Consider the following 24,428-nt stretch of genomic DNA (forward strand, 5'->3'; position numbering starts at 1 on the left):
TAAAATATTCATCTGATCCTTTTCGTTTTAAATGTAGTGGGGGTTTTTTAGTTTACTATCTCAGCTAAAAATTGCACTCTCAACAGGAGCACTATTGATCCACAGCAATGCCGATTAAAAGCCATCTTTGCAGAGCACTATTGTAACCTTTCCTCCACGATGAGCCAACAAACCATTTTTCACAGACATAACTTTTATTGAAATGTACTTTTTAAAAAAGGGGGGAAATACCCGATCTCATCACATCTCATACTGGCTCTGAGTCTCAGAAGGGTTACCGAAGAGTGAGTTAATTGTACCATTTAAGTTTGCAAAAATTCCTTTTTGGAGCACCTCTACGGTGGAAGGTGCTGTACCCTGGAAGACTTTAAGCAAACTTGTTTCCCTTTGCTTGCCTCCCCAAAAAAGCTGTAATGCCATTGAATTTCTACATTAAACTAGAATGTTGCTTGGCTGGTTTAGAAAATCCATCTGCCAAACTGCATTCATGGTTAGGAAAGCTGAAACATGTAATGTGGCTTCATCCCCCCATTAGAGAAAAGTTACTTCCCAGTGGTAAGGGCCAGAAATACTAAAACAAAGCAAAGAGAGAAGCACTTTTAGAAGCAGGTGGTGAGTACAGTATAACATCTGCATTAAGGGAAAACACCAGCAAGAGGGTTATTTCCAATACAGCTTGCAAATGGTGCTGGGGTGACTACAACTCCCATAATCCCCAGGCCAGCTGAGACATTTGGGGTGTTGTAGTAATTTGACATGTGCATTCAAGTCTACTCTGACTTAGCAGAGACCTTATCTTAGGTTTTCCTTGCCGAAATTTAGTTCAAGGAGGTTGCCTCTATGATTGACACAGTGTGAGTTTCTGTGGCTGAGCAGGAATTTGAACCCTGATCTCTCACGAGTTCTAGTCCAATACTCAAATCACTGCCCTAGGCTGGCTATGGTTGTAGTCATATCCTCCAACTTTCTGGATTTTGACAGTGACAGTCCCCATTAATCCCTTGCTATCTGATTTTTCCCAGCTTTTAAAATGTCCTAGATTCTCTTATCTTTCTCTCCCCCCCCCCATGTCCTGTTTATCCCAATCCCTGCAAACAGATCTACATTCAAACATAGTTTGGGTTCTTCAAGACAGGAGAGGGGGCAGAATTTATCCCTTCCCAGTAGGCACAGGCAAAAGCAAACTGCTGCAGCCTCTCCTTTGTCTGTTATTCCCCATTAATGAATTTTCTCATCTTGACTACACTGATGCTGCTTGGCCACAATCGCCTTCTATATATAATTCTGTGAATAGGCTCAATCTCACAAACCAGCCAGAGCCCCTGCCCACCTACCCACCCGTCGGAAACCTACAAATGCAAGGACAGCTGTAATATAAAAATACTCAAGGACAGAGGCCCTCAAGCCCTCGTATGAACTGTGCCTTTTTATATGCCGTAACCTCAGCAGGGGTTGATTCTTGCATCTGGCACAAGTTGCAAATGTTTCCCTGATGCATTCCATGATTGCAGTGTCTTGGATTTCAATGGAAGTGTTTGTAAGAGGCTGTCGGATGTCCCTGTTACACCGACCGGCCTTTGGGATCTCTTAATTCCAATGGCTTTGCTGTAATTCCAGGAGAGATTTCAAGTAATGATTCAATTGAGATGTATGTTGCCGAAACGCTGAGTAAGAAAGGAAATCAAAGGTTGGTGCGTTGGAGTTCTTTTCTTGCCTTTTCCCTTCTCAGCGTTCATTCTTACAGGAACCTGCGCAGAGATAGAAAGAAAGATACGGTGGATTGCCAAAAGGACAAATGACTGGATTTGAGAACAACTCAAGGTTGAATTATGGAATCATGGTATTGGAAGATACCTTAAGAGTCATCTAGTCCAACCCTCTGCCATGCAGGAATACACAGTCAAAGCACCCTGACAGATGGCCATCCAGTCTCTGTTTAAAAACCTCCAAAGGAGACTCCACCGCAAGGCACATTCCACTGGTAAAGGAAAGAAAAGACACCCACATAGTTGTTGCTACTTACATGTCTCCAGCTGTTCCTCCAGGAAAGATATTTGCTCACTGAGTGAGTCTATTCTGTCCAGCTGCTGCAAAGACTGGATGAGCAGTCCCAGCGGGTCAGCAGGGGCCGTGCCATCTGTGCCTGGTATCTCCAGTTTAAGGAATGGTGCCAACATCCGCTGGAATTTCTACCGAGAAAGAAGAAAGAAGTCAAGCAGAGCGGCTGTAGACCGTGCTTCCCTCAATGCAAAACATGCAAAATTTACTAAGGGCATAACCTTGAGTTACTCATATTTGTGATCCTTTTATTTTCACTAGACAACCAGCATGGTGAAATGATTTGAGTGACTCTGGAGACTAAGGTTTGATTCCTTACTCAGCCACGGAAACCCACTGGGTGACTTTGGAAAGTCACACTCTCTCAGCATCAGGGAAAGGCAATGGCAAGGACAAATCTTGCCAAGAAAACCCCATGATAGGGTTATCATAAGTCAGAAATGACATGAAGGCATACAACAAAATAACAAAAATATATTCACTGGTTTAATGAAATATGTTGTTGTTGCGTGCCTTCAAGTTGTTTCCAACTTATGGCAACCCTATCACAGGGTTTTCTGGTGCTGGGAGTGCATAACTCTCCCAGGGGTACCCAGTGGGTTTCCATGGCTGAGCGGGGATTCAAACCCTGATCTTCAGAGTCGTGGTCCAACACTCAAAACACTACATCACCTTGTCTCTAATAAATATTACAATATTCAAAATATCTAGAGGTTTCTGAGGTCACATTTTTGGTTCCCCAGAGCTTCATGTCACACTTTGCCCACCTCGCCTATAATCCATGGTTCATTTACAGCCGTGAGTTTTAATTTCAAAAGCCTTCTACAAATAGTTGCTTTGGCTACAAGTTTCCCTGCTAGGAGCAATCACTGAGAAGGCCCTCCTTTAACAATCCCTTGTGCCTTCAAGTAATTTCTGACTTATGGCAACCCTAAGCTGAACATATGGTGTTTTCTTAGCAAGGTTTGTTCGGAGGTGGTTTGCCATTGCCTTCCCCTGAGGCTGAGAGCTTGGGACTTGTCCAAGCCAGGAACGGAACCCTGGCCTCCAGAATCGTAATCCAACACTCAAACAACTACACCGCACTTAGTCCCACACAAGTCTTCCATTTATCTCCAGCATCTGGTATTGAAAGGTAGACCGTCTTCAGACACACAGGCTCCATTTCACAAAGAGAATGGCTAGATGCTTGCTATGGAGCTAGATTCTTGGTCTTTGATACTGACTGGCATCATCTTTCCCAAAGTGCAGGTAGGAGTATCCCTTCCCAGCCCCACCTGGATGGAACCTGGCACTTTCTGCATGCCATGCACCTGCAAACACTGAGTAGGAGGACGAAAGGTATTGCAAAGAGGTAAAGCAATGCCACTTAACATTGACGCCTTTATAGGCTCCCCTGTCATTTAAATCTCTCTAATCTTTTTTCTTTTTAAAAACTCATTTGCTTTTATTGCATTACAACTAGTAATCACTCCCAAATCTATTAGCCAGGGCAAGTTAAAGTTGGAGTTGGAAGCAATTCTGGGTTGTCTCAGCAGGCCACTTACATCTTCCAGGGCAGCCATTCTGCTTTTCAGCTCCCTCACTTCATCTTGCACCATCAGGTTGGTGGTTCCACCTGCACAAATCCAAAGCAAACAAAAGATGCAATGATCAACTGGGGATTTACGTGAAGCACGAACCAGGTACTTTGGCTGTCCACTTCCTTCGGTGATGCCATTTGGAAAGAAAGCAGAGAACAGAATTCAGTGGCAGTTACAAAATTCCCAGAATCTGAGCGTGGGATACTGTCGGGGCCAAGAGTGGTTCTATCCTCTAATTTATAGCCTTAAGTAATGCCAAGGTATTACATTCATACAGGATTTACAAAATCTTTTTACACCTCCAGTCCCCCTTCCTCTGTCTATCTTGATATTTTTGGGGGCAGATTGGCATTGGGAGGATGGTGAAGCAGAACTGGAAAAACACAGACGTTTGGTGTCAGGTTGCATCGACATGCCTACAGTAAACAATGCAATAAAACTCGCTCCAGGAAAGAATGAGATTCTACTCTAACCAATCTTACTACAGCCAAGTGTGTCTGCTTACAACAGACAAGATGAACAGCAGCTGCGTTCATAAGAAATTGCATGTACAAATACAGTTGGTCCTCCATATCCACAGATTCTTTATCCACAAATACAATCCTCCATGGCTTGAAAATACTTTTAAAAATATATAAATTTCAAAAAGCATACCCTGATGTTGCCTTTTTATATAAGGGACACCATTTTACTATGCCATTGTATTGAATGGGATTTGAACAACTATGGATTTTGGTGTCCAAGGAGGGTCCTGGAACTAAACTCCAGCAGATACCAAGTGCCCACTGCAGCAAACCAGACAAAAAAGGTTTGAAGGTACCTAAGCATGCCTCACAAACTATCCTTATAAAATCAAAACTAAACTCCTATCTTCAGGCACAAAAACCATATGAGAAGTGGAGGCTGATGGGGAAAAAAAATCAATCCTGGATGCATTCTGGAAGACGTTTTCAAGCAGTTTCCAGAAGGCTCAAAATGTTTTTGTTTAAGGCTTGCCTGACTTGGCTGTTTCATATCACATCTGCATATTGGTGTTGTGTGTGTGTATCCTCCAAGTCATTAGATACAATGGTGTAATAAAATGGTGTCCCTTATATGAAATGGCAAAATCAAGGTTTGCTTTTTAGATTTTGCATTTTCTTGATTATTTTCAAGCTGTGGATGGGTGAATCCATAGACAGAGAATCCGTGGATAAGGGGGGGTCAAACTCAGATGGGATATGTAGTCTTTGTTGTACATAGAATAGCTGGGAGTATGGACTTCTTTGCCCAGTCTCAACCAGTTCCTGGGGGATAGAAGCCTCTGTCCCTAAGCCTACTTTTCAGAGTCAGCCCCATGGTCCTTTCTCAGGCTTTTTATAACCTCTGCTGCAAAAGATCTCACAGATTTGCACTGCTGCCCACTGGTCATCTCATAGAGCCATTGCTATCTTGCCTCCTCTGTAATGCCGAGCCTCCTGAAACGTAGCCTAGTCTCCTGACATCATTTAACCTTTATTACTTAGGAAGAGAGTTCAGATTATGGGAAGATTCACAGCACACTTACAGATTTGCGAAGATGATGCACAACTCTTCCGTCGGGTGTGAGTGCCGGCCCGCCACGCATTATTACTCACGGTACGAGTTTGAAGTGGCACAGCGCGTACCAAAAGTAATAATGAGTTGCAGTCAGCGTTGGTGAGCTTCTGCTCTTCTTCCAGGCTTTGAAGATCCACAGAAATAGGGGCAAGCCAAAGGCAAATAGGATAGGCAGGTTCATACTGGAAGGGAACTTACATGTGATGCTGCCTTAGTCACACCTGTGATTTATCTACCCAAGAAACGAGCAAATGTCAAGACTTAGGAAGCCACTCTGGTCCCCAGTGGACCTTGGAGGATTGCATCCCCACTACAATAAGTCAATTTTGTGCCCCCAGATGCCTGCAAAACACCCGCAATAGTCATGTTTCCCACTGTTGGGGGCAGTTTTAACTCCAGGAGATGTCATTTTTGCAAAACAAAGTGACCCAGAAGTCACTTTCAGTCCACTTCTTATTTTTTTAAATAGGTTTTTCTGAGCCTAAAATGATCCAAAAGGAGCTCAGTTCTCTCTAGGCATTTTCTAAGTCATCCAGCATGATTCTATGGTATACTTCTGCTGGAGATTGACCATAAATAAACCCTATTATTATTATTATTATTATTATTATTATTATTATTACTACAGCTGCAATGGAAGACCTAGAAATGCCCAGAGAAGTGTTCTCTCTAGGAATCTCTAGGTCCTCCAGAGCAATTCCGTGGTTAATTTCTGGCAGAAGCATCCCACAGAATTGTGCTGGAGGACCTAGAAATTACCTAGTGATAACACTTTGTTGTTAATTTTCTTACCTAAAATTAATAGCATAGTATTATCGCTAGGCATTTTCTAGGTCCTCCAGAATTTTGTGGGATGCTTCTGCCAGAAATTGACCACAGAATCATGTTGTAAGACCTAGAGGTTCCTAGAGAGAACACTTCTCTAGGCATTTCTAGGTCCTCCAGTGCAACTTTATGGTTAACCAAGAGCTTTCCAGATTATATGCAAATTCTGTATTATGCAAAGGTAATATGAAGGTAATACAAACAGATCTCTCATATAATACGGGGTCCAACTACTCCCTGAACCCCAAATCCCAGTATTCCATGGGATAAAACCATGACAATTAAAGTGGAATAATACCGCTATAACTGTGCAGTGTGAATTCACTCCTGGTCAACATTAGTCTTACCTGGACTGGGAGTGGCGGGGGCCTTCGTGGGCACCACCTGAGCCTGGCAGCTTTTCCCGTCTTCTTGGAGTTCGTACCCTGGCTGGCAGGCACAGCGGTAGCTCCCAGCTACGTTGAGGCAAACCTCGCTGCACCCATGTCTTCCTCCAGCACATTCGTCCACATCTGAAAACAACAAAGAGAGGCTAAACTGACCTTTCCATGTAATTCTGGCAGGAGATAAGATTTTGGTTTTCTTCACCAGCCTTTTGCAAACAATTGATTCCATTTATTAAAAGTAGGGTTGCCACAGTGAAAACCGGAGAAGGCTCTTGTACCTTTAATGGGCATACAGAAGAAGGGATTTCAACAGGTATAACTATGGCTCTAGAGACCAGGGTTCGAGTCCTCACTTGGCCATGAAACCCACTGGATGAGTTGGACAATTTGTATGCTCTCAAACTCAGGGGAAGGCAATGGCAAACATCCTCTGAACAAACCTTGCCAAAAAAAACCAAACCCATTGACAGGGTCGCTATAAGTCAGAAATGACTTGAAGGTACACAACAACAACAATAAGGCTTGTTATCTGGTTGTACCACAAGCAACAATTCCTGAAATCGCTTCTTCGACACAACTACAAAAACGATAAGAGCCCTCTCCAGTTTTCTATTTGGCCACCCTAATTAAAATATTCATACAGGCTGAGTCTCCCGTATACGAAATATTTGGGACCAGAAGTGTTCTGGATTTCTGACTTTTTCAGATTTGGCAATATTTGCATATACATAATAGATAGACATCTTTGAGATGGGACCCAAGTCTAAACACAAAATTAACTGATACTTCATACACACCCTTATACACATAGCCAGAATTTATGCAACAATTTTAAACAATTTTGTGCACGAAACAAAGTTTGTATCTACTGAACCACCAGAAAGCAAAGGTGCCACTAACTTAGCCACCCATGAAAAAAGTTTTGGGTTTTGGAATATTTCGGATTTACAGGCAAGTGAGACCCAACATCTGTTCCAGAGAATAGTTTTTTTGTGGGTTTTTCTGGCTATGTGGCATGTTCTGGAAGAGGTTATTTCTGACGTTTCACCATCATCTCTGGCTGGCATCCTTAGAGAAGGCTGGCAGAGTGAAAACTGCCCAGATTCACTGAAGTTGCCCACTCCCTGCTTCAGATGCAGCGGGAATTTTAGTGGCGCAAAGGTGACAAAAGTGCCACATAGGAAGGAGCACTTCCATAGCAGGAGAATCTACCTGTCTGGCAACAGCTTCCAGTCCATCCAGAGGGGCAGGAGCACTGGTTCGGCAGTGAACATGTTCCCCCATTTTGGCAAGGCGGTTGGCAGACTGTTGAAAAGATAAGGTCTGAGTTAATTTATTGTTTCATTTTTTAAAAATTGTATTTATATCCTGTCTTTCTTCCAAAGTGGATCCCAAGATACCACATATTTCATAGTTCATGTCACTCCACAAACATATCTAGCAAGACAGCAACCAGAGGCAGCACCAGTCAAATTGGGCACTTTTTCAAACTTGTGATTCCCTATTAAAAGGTTATCTTCCTTAGGCTGTATCTGCATTGCAAAACTAATTCAGTTTGACACCGCTTTAACTGCTATGGCTCAACACTGCGGAATTTGGGGCTTTGTAATTTTGTGAGATATTTAGCTTTCTCTGTCAGGGAGCTCTAGTGCCACAACAAACTACAAATCCCAGGATTCCATAGCATGGAGCCATGATAGTTAAAGTGGGGTCAAACTTCATTATTTTTGCAATGCAGATGCAGACCTAGAAAAAATACAGAAACGCACAGCAATCTGAGCATGCTAAAAGCAGCACATAATAATTGTCAGGACCTTTGCATTGTAACCCTCCTTTACATTTAAATGAAAGGAGAGATAGAAACCAGGCCTTAAAATATTTACAGGTAGTCCATAAAAATAATTTCCTTTTGAAATATATATATTTATATATCACTTTTATTAAACACACAAAAACCAGACCCGCAAATACACTTTATATATGCATCTATAATTACCATACATAGTACAAACATAACAAAAACATAACAACAACCTAACAATAAAAATTTCGAAGGAAAGCTTTAAATGTAGCATTCAGCCCACAAGATCTGTGGCTTGTTGAACTTTCCCATCTAATCTATTTTTTTAGGTCAAATACTTGTGACTGCGGGGGATTTATTTTGGAGCTATTTATACAATACATAAAATCAGTCAACAATGCGTCTTTTTAGGTTTGCACACTAGATACAAACATAAAATAAGTGCGACTAACCATTTTTATTCGGCACAAATTTTCATGAATTGCAGTCCTTATCACTTGATGCATAGTTGCTTGTTTTTTACGGCAATAGACTAACACAACTCCACTCCCCTGGAAATAAAAGTATATATTTACCTATATTACATCCAAGCTTACGGGTTTTACCTCCCCATCTCCATCCCGAACAGCAGGCGTACACTGGCTGAGAAACTTTCCGATACGTTGGGCGCTGAGTAACCCTGTAGATAGTTCTGAAAATAACATGAACAGAAATGAGTTTAATACTCAAGACCCACAGAGCATGAAAAGAAAATTAAATCAAAATGGACAATTTCTCCATTTCTAGGGACAAAAGTCAGCCAAGATGATCAAAAGGGCTACAGGAGCGATCAAGGAAAAATAGACTATTTTGGAGGGTGGTGGATTTTCCTTCTTTGGTCTTCAGTCAGAAATTGGATGAGCAACTCTCAGGAGTGCTTTAGTTGTGTATCCCTGCGTGTCTTAGATGGCCCTTGAGGTCCCTTCCAACTCTAAGGTGTTTATCACACTGGGGCTAATTTCAGCATTAAAGAGCGTTTAAAGCGCATTGAAAGCATCCTGCAAATAAAGCAGAAATGGCGAGCAATTGCACGAATGATTATCCCATGATTGTGCAAATAAAGTGATATCGGAAACTCATTGTCGCTGAAATCCTGAAAGTAAAAAGATGCACATTAATGCTTCTTTGTGACCACTTTAATGGCGGGTTTTGTGCAACGTCGTGTGAAATTGTTCCACGTAATTCCGCGATTTTTCTGGGATATGCACGGGATAAACTCCCAATCTTCGTGTGATAAACTCCTATGATTCTATTCTTCCTAGACATTTAACATGTGGGAACACCATCTGTCCACAAATAGGATCTCAGTTGAAATATTTCATCTTCCCACGTGTGCTGCACAGCTTGCGAACTAAATTACACATTCCACGTACAAATTTCATAAATTACAATTGCTTATTAAAAAAGGAAAGGGTGAACCATCAAGCCCAGGTTTGACCTAAGATCCCCAACTCCAACTCTGGGCTTACATTTAAGGGGAAAGGGAATTACTCCAGGTCTCTGGAATGAGAATAATCCATACCTGTACGTGCTGCAGAGTCTGTATCCCTGGCACAAAGTGAGATAGGGCTGATAAACCGGCTGGGCATGGGATGTGAGGAAGGATATGGTGCGGCTTCTTACTTCCACGGAGCACCCTTTGTGCCTGCAGGTCAGAACAACAGTGAGAAGTCATTTAACAATGCAATAAGTTTTGGTTATGTCTACTAGTAAGTTTAGAAGTAGGATTATCGAGTTGGAACTGCAATACTAAAATAATATATTTAATCTTTCTCTGCTTTTTTTCTTGCTTTCATTGCAGTCTAGATTGGGAGGAGATCAGAGCTCTTTTGTACCTTACCCTGTTAGTGTTAGTGCTTTACTTACATAGTGTTAGGTATTGCAGTGTTTTAGTATCACAGTGGTATCCACAGGGGTTTCATTCCAGGCCCCCCATGGATGCAGAAGTGCCATTATATACAATAGCATAATAAAACTGTGCCCTTTATATAAAACGGCAAAATCAAGGTTTATATATATATATTAGTATTTTCAAGCAGTGGATGCATTAATCCATGCATCAAAAATCCGTAGATAGGAAGGGCTGACTGTATAATTGGTTGTGCTTTTGTTAAACTATATATATTGGGGCTTAATCTAGAAAGAAGTACATAAGCAAAAGACTTACCCTGACCTGGAGAAGCAGTCCACATTGGTCACCGTAAGGACTAGGAGATACCCTGCCAGGAGACAGGTGACCCTCCTCATTTCCTGACCTCTCTCTGGCCTCACATGTAAGGAGTGTATGAGAAACTCGCACAGGTTGTTGCAATGAGATGCTGTTCAGGGAGCAAGCCTAGAGTCAGAGAGAACAAGTAAAGTGAATAGATGCAAAAAGCAAGAGAGAAAAAACAACACACAAGTTTTCAAAAGATGGAAATCACTAAAAGGGAACCTCCCTATTGTTGTGTGCCTTTGAGTCTTTTGTGACTTATGGCGACCCTAAGGCAAAGCCATCATGGGATTTTCTTGGCAAGAGCTGTGCAGAGGAGGGTTGCCATTGCCTTTCCCTGAGGCTGAGCGCTTGCAACGTACCCAAAGACATCCAATGGGTTGCATGGACAAACTGGGAATCGAACCCTGTTCTCCGGAGTCATACTCCAACACTCAAACCACTATGCCACACTGTCTCTATATATTATATATATATATAAAACAGGTTGAGCCACCATTATCTGGAATTCTGAAATGCAAAATATTCCAAAATTTCCCACATGGGGAGCTGGGATGGTGACACCTCTGCTTTCCATTGGTTCAATGTGCGCAAAGTTTGTTGCACGCACAAAATTATTAAAAACCCTGTGCATAAAAAATAACTTCAGGATTTGTGCATAAGTTGTACCTGTGTGTGAAACATAAATGAAGTTCATGTTTACACTTGGCTTTCATCTCCAAGATATTAAATGCAATTAAAACACATAAAACAAACAGTTAATACAAGTATTATAATACCATTAAAGTACACTCATATGAGTCCATTATTTAAATATATATAAATTTAAAAAGTCGCGATTCAAAACTGACTGGCGGAAGAGATGTATCTTTAAAGTTAATATTAATTAATTGATTGATTAATTAATGTTCACATTAAAGTAGCCAAAGGTCTACTAAAGCTCATGCTAACAACTTCTCTCTTTCGGTTAGTTTCCAAGGTAGTCCAAGAATGAATGAATGAAGAAAGTTAGCTTCCAAATTGGACTCACTTTTTAAAAAGAAAATCTCAATAAAAGTTATTTATTAAGCAGAAAACTGTGTCCAGATGTTAAGGTTTGTATTTATGTATTTAGAAAACACACAGGTCAACTGCTCTGTTTAAACAAGAGTCATCGATCCTCACAAAACACTTGCCCTCTTCAAGAACAATTGCTGCCTTTTTATTCCTCCAAGGGAGTAGGTTTTGACCCTGCAGAAAGGGCACTCAAAACCTCTCCAAAAACATTTTTGGAGAGAGAAGGACTCTCATCTTAAGGGGCTTTTTCCACCGTAAGAGGAGAACAAACATTGGCCTTGCATTGGTTCTGCCAGCCACCAAATCCCAAACTTTCCTGGCAGGTTAAGAATAACCCATCCGGGTTTTATAACCCTGCTTTCCCAGCAATGATATAAGGCTTCATGTTCCCCAACGTCATAAGTAGGAACAAATAATTCTTTGCTATTTTGCCCACTCTGCAAAAATACAAAGCCTTCTGCATTGTCTCGCAACACTATTCACTCTTTATAAACTCTCCTGGGACATTCTTTTATACAGAAATAAGTTTTTCTGTACAGTTTTCCTCTGCCAAACATTACCACTTCCTCCTCAGAAACATAATATTTTCTGCACCAAAATAACGGTTGCACCAGGTTGCAATTTATTTGCATGCTTATCTTACGATCCAGCTGGGCTGCACTCATGTTGTAGAATTAAAGAAATGCTGATAAAAGAGGAATAAAACCACCAGCATTCATCTCTTTGTTTTCTTGGTTTTGCTTCTAACGGAAATATGCTTTAGTATTTGTTTAATGATGTTTTAAATGATGCAGCTTAAATGAGGGATGGGAATCATACAGCCCTCCGGAGTTTGTTGGATTGCAACTCCTATCAGCCCTAGACAGCATATTCAATAAGAAGCAATGTTGGGAGCTGGACTTCAACATCTGGAGAGCCCCATGAAACTCATCCTTTTAGACTCCTTTAGACCTTTTAGACCAGTTAGACTCATAGAAATAGTGGAATCTATATAAATGTTGACTTACCAAATTGCCACTGATTCTATGGGTGTCCTCTAGCTGGGCCTAACCATAATTTGGAACAATATAAATTGGCACAAAATTGTTAGCCTGCATTAAAAGTCGACCCATGGAATCAATGTGACCTTGGTCAAACTATAGGTTGCATTTCCTTCATCCCTAATTCTGAAACCCAAAATGCTCCAAAATCCAAAATTGTCCACAAGGCTGGCTGAAATAGCGAGGACTTTGCTTTCTAATGGTTCGGTGTACACAAACTTTGTTTCATGCACAAATTTATTACAAACATTGTGCTTCAAATTAACTTCAGGCTTTGTGCATAAGGTGTATATGCAACATAAATTAATTTCATGTTTAGGCTTGGGTCCCATGTCCAAGATCTCTCATTAGGTACTGTATATGCAAATATTTCACAATCTGGGGGGGCAGGATTCAAACCCCTCCTGGTTCCAAGCATTTCAGATAAAGGAGGCTCAACCTGTACAATTTTTATTTTGAAGCTGGAGTTGGTACATTTTGACTGACTCCAGCTCTGTCCCCAACTCCACCTAAAATTGCTTGAAACCCCACAAATCTGACTCCAATTCCATAGCCCTGTTGGAAAGGACTTCCAACTTTTCCTCAGTCCTCACAAAACATGGGCTGCATTTACATTTACACTGCAGAATTAATCCAGTTTGATACCACTTTAACCGCCATGAAATCTGAGTTTTGTAGTTTTGTGAGATATTTAGCCTTCTCTGTCTGAATGCTCTGGTGCCCCAGCAAACCACAAATTCATAGAATGGAGCCATGGCTGTTAAAGCGGTGTCAAACTGCATTAATTCTGCAGTGCAGATGCAGCCATGGAAGGGAACACATAGATTAATTTCCGCACTCCACTATATCCCCACTGTTGTAATAGTATTTGGCTTACACCACAACTTTTATGCGTTGCATGCCTCTGAAGCATCTCTCCACTGCCATCAAAGAGCTGTAAATGAAGTTATGTTTTGCGGGCAGATTAAGATGTTCCAGAGGTTGGATCCAACGTCTTATTCCCACATTCCACACAATCAACACCGTCGCCGAAGCGAGAACATGGCTGGCTAATAGGAAACATTCCCACAATTATGGAACGACAGAATAGCAAGATAGTGGTACATTTCTGGAGCAGCGTTGAGAACATCATACAGGAGATAGACATATCAGGGCTAAGCCCACCAGGAAAGTATAATGCTACAGCCAGTATAGTAGTCTGAGTGTTGAAGAGGCCAGGGTTTGAATCCCTGTGGAATCCCCACTTTGGGCAGGTCACACTGTCTCAGCCTCAGTGGAAAACAATGGCAAACCTCCTCCGGACAATGTCAGCATGGCATAGTGTTTTAAGTGTTGGACTTTGACTCTGGTGACCAAGGGTCAATGCCCAGCTCGGCCATGAAACCCACTGGATAACCTTAGACAAGTCACACTCTCTCAAGCCTAAGAAAATGGCAATGGCAAACCTCCTCTGAACCAATCTTGCCAAGAAACCCCTATGATAAGGCCAACATCAGCATGGCGTAGTGGCTTGAGTGTTGGACTTTGACTCTGGAGACCAGGGTTCAATGCCCAGCTCGGCCATGAAACCCACCGGGTGACCTTAGACAAACCCTCAGCCTAAGAGGATGGTAACAGCAAACCTTTTCTGGGCAAATTTTGCCAAGAAACCCCCATGATAGGTTTACCCTTAGGGTCAAACCCTGGTCTCCATAGTCCTAGTCCAGTGATGGCAAACCTATGGCACGCATGCCAGAGGTGGCACTCGAAGCCCTCCCTGTGGGCACATGTGCCATCGTCCCAGCACAGAGTTTGCCAGAGTTTGTTACTGGAAAGCCAGAGGGACATGGCACTTTGCAATAAATAAGTGGGTTTGGGGTTGCAGTTTGGGCACTCGGCTTCTAAAAGGGTCGCCATCACTGTCCTAGTCCAATGCTCAAACACCACATGCAAATACAGATATTCCAAAATCTAACAACTAGTTTGCACTCAGTTTTGTCTAGTCTTGTCTAAACTCAATATATAAATTCCAGGGCATCTTTGCTTAAAATAGTAATTTTTGTGTGTTCTTCCTTACTTGGTCTCTTGTTGCCTGGCCAAATTCTGGCTGCTGCCACACTGCAAAGAATTAACGCACTTTGACACCGCTTTAATTGCCATAGCTCCATCTTATTGACTCTTGGGATCTGTAGTTTGTTGTGGCACCAGAGCTCTCAGACAGAGAAGTCTAAATAGCTCACCAAACTGCAAATCCCTGGATATCGTAGCATTGCACCATGACAGTTAAAGCAGTGTCAGGGTGCATTAATTCTGCAGTGCAGATGCAGCCTATGATCCTAATTGAACAGCCAACAGTTGCATCCGAGGAGGCCTGGGATTTGCAGTTTATGGCACCAGACAGAGAAAGCTAAACGTCCCACCAAACTACAACTAAAACCCCCACAATCTCACAGCAGTGATCCATGGCAGTCAAAGCAGCATGAAACTGCATTAGTTCCGCAATGGAGATGCATCCTCTTGCTTAGCCACAGATTTCCATGATGAAATAAATGATGGAGAGTATGCACTTTTGGGGAAATCTCCTATTGATAAATACTTTGGATAAACCATTAAGCCAATCAAAACACAAAATAAAACCATCATGCCATTTAAAGTACAAAATACAGTATAGCAATACAACTTTCTGGTTGGTTCAGGTCTTTTATCATTTTATGGCCACTAGATGGAGAGCTGGTCTTTTTTATTAGTTGCTTAAAAAGGAACTTTACACCTTGAGTGTGTTTGCAATGCTCAATCTTTTGGGGGTTTTTGCTTGTTTTAAACCATTAAAGTTAAAACTTTGAACATTTGTCCCTCTGTGTCTCCAAAAGGATGCTAGAAACTTTCCCTGAGGAGGAACCCCAATTCCTAATAATAATAATAATAATAATAATACAGTATGCCTTTCTCCTCTTTTTTGCTCCTTCATTGTTTAAGCACTAGATACATTTAAGCACTGGGCTTCCCTCGGATCCCTTTGCATTTTAAGCAAAATGTTTGCATTTTTACAATTGCAAAAACTATTTTTTGTTGCAAGCCTTTGCAAACCTCTCCTTCCTCTTTACTCCTCCAAATTGGGCTTTTCCCCCTGATTTTTTAATTAATTGCAAAAATGTAACGATGCACAAAAGAAAGACAAACAGAACTCTCTCTTTTCTTGCCTTGCCTTTGCAAAAGAAATAGCAGACACATGGTGGTTCTCTCTTTCTCCTCCCAAGACATCCACTCTCCCTCCTTGCTTTGCATTTTGCATGAATGCAGTCCTGCAAATTAAAAACATCAACCCAATTTTTCCCCCTCTGCTGCTGGTCCCCTTCTTAGTTCTTCTTCTTTTTGCAAACGTTTTCTACTCACTTTTCCTTCCAGGGTTTCATGCAGGAGCCTTCTTTTTTTTTTTTGCAGGAGGGAGCAAAACTGGGTCCTTCTATCTTCCCTCTCAGGAGGAGAAAGCCAACCTTTCCCTTTCCCTTCCCCTTTGCTATCTTCTTCCCTAGTTTCAACCTCCCAGACTTAATAATAACCAGAGATGCTTTAGAAAAAATTAAAATAAACTCTCCATCTATATATTCCTGGCTTGGCTTTCTCATATAGGAAACAAATGAGACAGATCTCAGCTCCTTGGAGGAGAAAAAGGCAACTGTTATTTTGCAGAGCAATGCTGCATCTGCACTGCAGAAATAATCCACTTTGGCACCACTTGAACTGCCATGACTCCATGTAATAATAATAATATTATAATAATGTATTTTAACTGTATATTGTGTTTTATCTGATATTGTGAGCCGCCTTGATCCTACGGGAAAGGCGGCATATAAATACATTTATTATTATTATTGTTATTATTATTATTAGGTAATAAAACTGATAAAGGCTGGGAATGTTGCGCTATTTAAATATCAAGGGTTTCTATTCTTAACAAATTCTGTTTTAATTCATCACTGTTTTAATTTTGCAAATGGTTTAATTTTTTTAATTTTATATATTTATACATTTTAATGTTGCACTGTTTTTAAATTACATTGTTTTAAAATTGCATTGTTTTAACATTTTTAAATTGCATTGTTCACTGCCTTGAGTCCCAATACATATTGGGAGAATATAGAAATATATTATATTGTGTTATAAGAAAATAATAATAATAATAATAATAATAATAATAATAATAATGCTATGGAATCCTGGGAATTGCAGATCTGTGAGGACAGGTGGGTTTGCGGGAGATTATATTGCATTGTGTTTATATGTACATTTTGTGTACATGTACAGCACTTTAGAAATACAGTAAACTATAATAATAGTAATAATAATTTTAATGTTGTAAGCCGCCTCAAACTAATTGGAGAGGCAGGTTATACATTATTATTATTATTATTATTATTATTATTATTATTATTATTATTTAGCCATCTCTGTCAGTGAGCTCTGGTGCCCCAACAAGCTCCAGTTCCCAAATTCCCAGAGCGATTGAGCCATGGCAGTAAATGCAGTGCAAACTATTATTTATGAAACAATTATTTCTGCATTGCTAATGCAGCCCTGTGTTTTAGGGTTTTTAAAACCTTTTTTTTGGACTATAAGTTCCAGAATCCCCAAACCCAAAGGGTTCACTTTTTAACTTTTATTGCCCCTGCCCATGATGGCGGGTGGATTCCAGTAGTTACAATTTATTGTTGTGTGGCTTTAAGTCACTTCGGACATATGGCAATCCTAAAGCGAACCTAAGATGGTCAGTGCATTGAGTGCTGGACTATGGGTTCGAATCCCCGCTCGGCCATAGAACCTCACATTGGGTGACTTTGGGCAAGTCACACTCTCTCAGCCTCAGGATGGCAATGGCAAAGCCCCTCTGAAGGGGCAATGGAAAAGACCATCTGAAAAAACTCGTCAAGAAAACCCTTTAATAGGGTTGAAGGGACATCCATCATGTGGATTTCTGAGGCTGAGAGTATGTGACTTGCCAAAGGTCTCCATGGCTAGAGCAAGGAATCGAATCCTGATCTGTAGAGCTGTAGTGCAATGCTCAAACCACACGCAATTTTGGACAATGGCATGCTATTTTCAGACAATGGGAAGCCAGTTTGGATGCAATTTGAATTCACGTAAATTCACTGAACTAGCGAATTCACATGAATGCGTTCTGGCCCCACTTTCTTTTCATTCGAAATTAAGAGATATTCCTCCCATGTGATAAACTCCTTTAACTGCCGTGGCTCCACGTTATGGGATTTTGGGATTTGTAGGTTGTAGTGGCACCAGAGGTCTCTGACGGAGAAGGCGAAATGTCGCACAAAACTAGAATTCCTGGGTTATTTCTGCATGTTAACAGCCAAGACATCTCTTGAAGAGCTTTGGAACACTTCCCTTCTGGAATGTAACAGTTCCTAGAAAGAGTCGAATGTATAGCATTGCCAAACTGCAGAATATTTCTGCTTTTGGCCTCAGAGAATTAGTTTGAATAAAGAACGTTAAAAGCATAATTAAGCAGGAAATGTCCCCAACCTGGCACTTTCCGGAGTGAATTGAATGACAATTCCCATCACGCTGAGTGCGGATGATGGAAATTGTAGCCCAACTCACTGGGAGTGCACCAAGTTGGGGAAGGCTGGCTCTGGAAGATGGCCAGTTTCATTGTGACTTTACTTATAGATTACATGCAGGATCTTAAAAACCATTGCTGAACTCACCGGTTCCACCTTGACGCATCATTCGTCAATAAAATGGAAGCAATTCGGAGCAGAGCTTTCAGGATCCATTTCCAGTTCCTAATGTAGGAGCAAAAGAAAACACCGTTATTTAGAACCAATAGTACAATTGTTTAAAAATAGTTTGTGAATATCTGAGAAAAGTGCATCCATTCACAGATCGGCTGCTCATTCCATGCAAGCCTAGGATGGTGAACATGTTCATCTCCTATGCTTTTCATAGCATCTCAGTACATATAGACATTACTGGATCAAAATCTTTAAACTGTTAAAGGCACAAGAGCAAGCCAGTTCCAGTTAGCTGGTAAACTTAGTTCACCTGGTGCACCTTGAAGAAGGATCAAATACTTAACCTGAAGCTGTTAAAAGCACAGGAGCAAGCCTGATCTAGTCATTTGGCAAACAGTTCAACTGAAGCACCCTAAAGAAGGACCAAATACTTCTTCTGTTAAAGGTACAGGAGCAAGCCAGGTCCAGTCAGCTGGCAAACTTAGTTCAGCTGAAGCATCCTGAAGAAGGACCAAAAACGTAACCTGCTGCTGTTGTTAATGGCAAAGGAGCAAGCCAGATCAGGTCAGTTGGCAAACTTAGCTCAGTCGAAGCACCCTAAAGGAGACGGACCCTAAACATCTCATTGCTACTGTTTAAGCCACTGGCTCAAATGGTACATCCTTTTAACAAAGCCATGCTCAAATATGAATTTTCCTCTTCTCCATTTTTCTTAGGGAACTGGCAAGTAGAAACCAAAGCTAGGAAGTGGTATAGGAGGACCACAACTCCCAGTATCCCCAAGTATGAGCCCTATCCAAAACAATAATATCAACTTCTAGTATTGAGAGACACTATCCTGTAAAAGCATGCAAGAGAAGCAGAGGAAACATGCAATTCCAGATGTTGGCCACTGAATACTTTTTTGGGGACAACAAAACAACAAGAATAACACCACAAAACCATGAAGTGTACAAAAAGAAGCAAATAATGAGAAGTTTGAGATCACTTTTTAATTCCATGTATTCAATCCCTTCCACAAATCTGCCCTCCCAAACCTAGCAGGGCAGTTGGCAGAAATTAAAAAGCCAACAACCATAATATTAATTTCCCCTACTGATCTTAAAAAAAACCAAAGCAGCTAATAGACAAATAAAAAAATAGATATTTTGTAACCAGGGAATGACATATCCTAACAACAACAATAAATATGACAGCCCACGCTTAAGCAACTGATGGAACACATTGGACTTAAATGGATTCAGTGTGGTCAATGGAGCCAACAGGTGATCAAACAGCCAAAGACCAGCTGTAGTCCTCTGGAGTGAGTTGGGCTGCAGCTCCCAGCATTCCCCAGCCCTGGCTTATGCTGGCTAGGGATACTGTGAGCTGCAACACATCCACACCCAGATTTCCATACTTGGTCCGTCTTGAACATCTGATCTGCTCAAGGCACCTTCTCCAAAGCAACAGCATCTTATCCAGGGGTATAACCTCAAACTAGCTGATGTCAGCAAAGGAATTCACTGGGATGAATTGGTCCATCTACCATAAAACCCCCACTGTGCGATGCATCCCTCTGAGATCTAGGTCTCTACCACCCGAGTCTTAGGATCCTGGACCCACAGACATCCTAGAGTTTCCATTTTGGGATCATCCCAGGCCCGGAGGTACAGAACCTGAAACCTAGGCACAGGGCTTGGGGATGTGGTTAAGCATTATGCATTAAGTACCAACCATGGTTACTCAGAGTTGTAATTCAAATATAGTCTGTACCCATGGATATATATATATAATCTCCAGGGATTCAAGCATCCACGGTTTGAAAATACTCAAAAAATATATAAATTACCATAAGCAAACTTTTATTTTGCTATTTTTTTTAATAAGGGACACTATTTTACCATGCCACTGTATTTAATAGGACTTGAGCATCCATGGATCTTGGTATCCACGAGGGTGGTAGTCTTGGAACCAAACCCCAGCGGATACCAAGGAAACATATTTTCCTGTTAGGAAATTAAGAGCATATTTTCCTGTTCAGAAATGAAGAGAGAAACCTTAGCTAAAGGGGTTTGTTCCCATATGAAAGGAGGAGATTACTCCATCTCACTTACTTCGGACAAAAAGCCTTTAAACTTAGCCTATTGACTTCTAGAGAGAAGGTGGGTGCGGAGCAGAGCAGAAGGTGAGCCCTGGCACCACAGTGAATGAATGGTAAGGAAGAAGCTAAGTAAGTACATACAAAGGTCCCTGGAGAGTCTTTGCATTTGCAGCAACACATCATTTGATGTGAGCACATTGATAGCAAGTTGCTGGTCTCTTAGGAGAGCTGCAGACCGGCACACAGTCCTTCCCTCTTGCCTGGAGTGATGCCCTCAAAACTGGAGGGATGTGCATCATCCTCTCCTGCCTGGAGATGATCTACAAAAGAGCGAAGCCCTGAGATCTGACATCCTTACAAGCTCATACGGTACCTGCAGCATCCTTGTCAGCTGTCGGTGCCCACCATCTGCTGCTGGCATGGGTGGTGGGCTTCCTCCCCACTGCCCATAGGACTCTCCTGGAGTCTGGTTGCCACCAAATGTGCAATGCTTTGCCCCTTCATGGCTCCAGGCTTCCTCTCTTCCCCCGCTGGGCGGACTCTGGGCTTTCTTCTTTTTCTCTCTCCCAGTCCCACTTGTCAGTGGCAAAGATGCTCAGGTCCCTTTGGACAGGGAAGGGCGGCTTTTTATGCCCTTCTTCCTGTATAAATCAGGACTGGGATGGACAATCCCGGCAGGAAGTCCTGTGTGTGTTGCTGGCTGATAAGGAGTTGTGTGTGTGAAGGGAACAAAACACCCAGGCCCCAACTTGAGAGGGCCCAGGAGGGAATTTTCATATGAAGTCACCATCTTGTGCTCAAAGGACGAAGAGGAGATGAGAAAGTCATGAAGATTTAATAGTGAGGACCATAGTTTGTTGGAAGACAAACTCACACCTTGCAAGGCCAGGCTTCTAGGTTGACATCTCCAGGTTTAAAAAGGACCAGGAGAGCATCTACATGGCACAAGAGTAGCAGTTTCAGCTCGCTTTAACAGCCTCCATCCTATGGAAGCTGAGGATTTCATTTCTTCAGCAAGGAATAGTCGGAGCTCTACTGCTTCTTTCTGAACTGCAACTCCTAAAAAGAGGGATTGAGGACTAAATCAGAGTGCCACAGGAACTGTAGAGAAGGGGAGTTGGCCGGTGGTTCCTAAAAGAGAATTTGAAATCCCTCAACAAACTAACAATCTCAAGATCCTTTAGGATGGAGTCAAGGCAGTTAAAGTGATGCCATACTTCTATACTTGTGTAGTTTGGATACTTTCTGAGCAGCTGGTGATGGGGAAGCCTTGGCCCTCTGTCCCCACTTGAGACCCCAAAGACTAGGTAGCTATCAAAACAAAACATATTGGGCTCAAAAGGTGATTGATCTGATTCAGAATAAAACATCTTAGCATGTTCACACAGAGACTTATATGGAGCAGCCCAGCCAAGGTAGCTTGCCTTTAGTGTCCAGCATTTGAAACCTTTACTTGTTTAGTCTACTCTGCAGGCCTCTAAATGGGTGGTTTTTATTGCGAAAAAAGTAAGATTTACATATTCTGCTAGTGCCTTCTGTGAAATGTAGATCCGTACAGTGAATTTACACATTACAAAAGGCATTAGCAGAGCATGAAAATGTCACTTTTTCAGAGTACAGCCAGCCCTCCATATCCACAGTTGGTTTTATCCATTAATTCACTCTTCCATGGCTTGAACATATTTTCAAATATAAATTCCAAAAAGCAAAGTTTGATTTGCCATTTTATATAAGGGACATCAACTTACTGTGCCATTATATTTAATGGGACGTGAGCATCCACAGATTTTGGTAGCCACAGGGGAACCAAACCCCAGCAGATACCCAGGACCACTGTACAAAAGGTGTTCTGCATCATGATATAGCACTATGATTCTTCTTTATTTGCCATGGCTGCATTGAGGTTTGTAGTTTGTTGAGGCACTACAGCTCTCTGGCTCAAGATTCTATGTATCCCTCCCTAAGCTGCATTTTCTTGGGATGGAACCATGGCAGTTAAATTGGGATCATGGTGCTATCATTGTGCAGCAATGCTTCCCTCCTCCAGATGCACAAAAATCTTAAACTATATTAGTATGGCTTTTTGTTGGTCATAGGTCCAAGTTAAGGAATCCTGCGATGTGCAGTTTTTCAGAGTACAGTGTAGTGAAGATATCCTTGTTGTCTATAGGCATACGTTTCTGTCCACAAACATGCATGCAATGGACGAAAACCCACAAACCCTGTTTCATTGCAGAACGGGTCATCATTACGATCTGCAGTTACCATAGCAGGGGATATGTAACTTATTTGTAAGGAAATGATGGTATGGAGAACTTCAAGATGATCCTAGTAGGGAGAGAAACATGAGACAGAATTTTCAGACTATCATGTCATTCGTCACAAAATCCACAACAGACATGTACAAAGATGACTGTCTCCTTTGCCAGCAAATGTGGGATTTTCAGTATGAAATCTGAAGCCGGTGCGACATCTTCTACTGCAAAATTCAAGCATTTTACACACTGCTGAGAGCAGACTCATAGCGATTCTGAAGTGGTGGAAGTGTTTTCAATAGTGTCATCTGGAAGCAAGTTCATTTTCAGATGTAGGAAAAGGTGGATTTTGCTAACTCAAGACTAGGCTATAAATAAATCACCACCACCACCACCACCACCATCATCATCATCATCATCAGGGAGAAATGAAGTGTCTTTTGCTTGGAGAAGAGAAGACTGAGGGGTGATAGCTATCTTTAAATATCTGATGGGATGTCATGTAGAAGATGGAGCAGATCTGGGAACACGATGAGGTATCACAAAGCTTTGTCAAGTGGCATGAAAGGTCCTGTCCATCCTCATGTTCCAAAGACTAACTTTCAATGGCAGCATTCCTTCCTGATATTATGAAACCCACTCTCTCAGCCTCAGGAGAAGGCAATGGCAAACCTCTGAACAAACCTTGCCAAGAAAACCCCATGATAAGTTCACTTTAGGATCGCCATATGTCAGAGATGACTTGAAGAAGGTGCACAATACCAACAGTGCCACACTGCAACATTGATGCAGTTTGACACACTTTAATTGTTGTGGCTCCATCCCATGGAATCCTGGGATTTGTAGCTTGTTCTGGCAGCAGAGCCTTGTAAAAGAGAAGGCTAACTATCTCATCAAACTACAAATCCCATAATTTCATTGCATGGAGCCATGGCAGTTAAAGCAGCATCAAGCTGCATTCATTCTGCAACGTGGCAGCAGCCTTTGTATGATGCATCCCGGTTTATTAAGCTGGGATTCGAACATCTGAATGTGGCCATTGGTCCATTTCTTTCTCCAGTTTATTGGCGATGGTAGAGAACTATTTCTTTTATCCGTCTCCTTCCCCGATCTCTGTCTGCCCCTCTCTCTCTCGCACAAACACATGGAAAACAAGGGTACATGCATACAAATCTTGCCTTGAAAAACCACTTCCTGTTATTACACAATTTCAGAGCAGACAGAAATAAAAAATCGCTTAGGTAAGGGAAACGTCTTTCCACATCTCATTATGCAGACGGAATGGAGTTACCTAATCAAATTCTCCCCTCCTTTTCCCCCCCTTCATTCATTCAATGCACCATTGATTTATACTGCAAGAATTTCAAAACCTGGACCCCAGAGTCCCTGGTCTCTCCAACTCCATCATGCGCAGACGATCACCTGGACTGTGGACTCTGGATTCTGATAGTATTGTATATACTCATGTACAAGTCTAGAAACTTTAGTCAAAAAACGGACTCAAAAAACCTAGGTCGACTTATCCATGGGTCAATGTAAGTACTATACCTTAACCCTTCAAAAACCGAACCATCCCCGTCTTGGAGTAGAGTGGCAAAAGGAAAAAGGTTCAGCCCAGGAAAACCTAAAAGAAGTGCCCTCTGCTCCCTGCGGTGCCAATTCTGCCCTTTTTGAATGTCTGGGTGGAGAAATAGCAGTTTGTTTAGGCACCATTTTCCTTAGCTTCATCCTTTAGACTCTTTGTTACATGCCCATATGTTTTGCCCTCGACTTATACATGGGT

At 41.7% G+C, this 24,428-nt stretch overlaps 1 protein-coding gene across 2 annotated transcripts; it reads right to left on the bottom strand.

Moving 5' to 3' along the window:
• Nucleotides 1-175: 175 nt before the first annotated feature.
• EGFL7 (EGF like domain multiple 7) lies at nucleotides 176-20,994 on the bottom strand. 2 transcript variants are annotated; one of them, XM_042478081.1, is made up of 10 exons: nucleotides 20,764-20,994; nucleotides 18,281-18,358; nucleotides 10,438-10,605; nucleotides 9,793-9,915; nucleotides 8,807-8,922; nucleotides 7,643-7,735; nucleotides 6,392-6,556; nucleotides 3,606-3,676; nucleotides 2,024-2,189; nucleotides 176-1,748 (listed from the first exon to the last, which is right to left on the bottom strand). In XM_042478081.1, the coding sequence occupies exons 3-10, from the start codon at nucleotides 10,515-10,517 to the stop codon at nucleotides 1,726-1,728; spliced, it is 837 nt and encodes a 278-aa protein (XP_042334015.1). In that variant the 5' UTR covers nucleotides 10,518-10,605; nucleotides 18,281-18,358; nucleotides 20,764-20,994; the 3' UTR covers nucleotides 176-1,725. The 2 variants fall into 2 exon arrangements, with proteins under 2 accessions (XP_042334015.1, XP_042334016.1); XM_042478082.1 differs by lacking the exons at nucleotides 18,281-18,358; nucleotides 20,764-20,994 and adding an exon at nucleotides 15,951-16,334.
• Between the last annotated feature and the right edge of the window lie 3,434 nt (nucleotides 20,995-24,428).

The sequence above is a fragment of the Sceloporus undulatus genome, chromosome 7 (assembly GCF_019175285.1).
Source record: "Sceloporus undulatus isolate JIND9_A2432 ecotype Alabama chromosome 7, SceUnd_v1.1, whole genome shotgun sequence".
NCBI classification, from domain to species: domain Eukaryota; kingdom Metazoa; phylum Chordata; class Lepidosauria; order Squamata; family Phrynosomatidae; genus Sceloporus; species Sceloporus undulatus.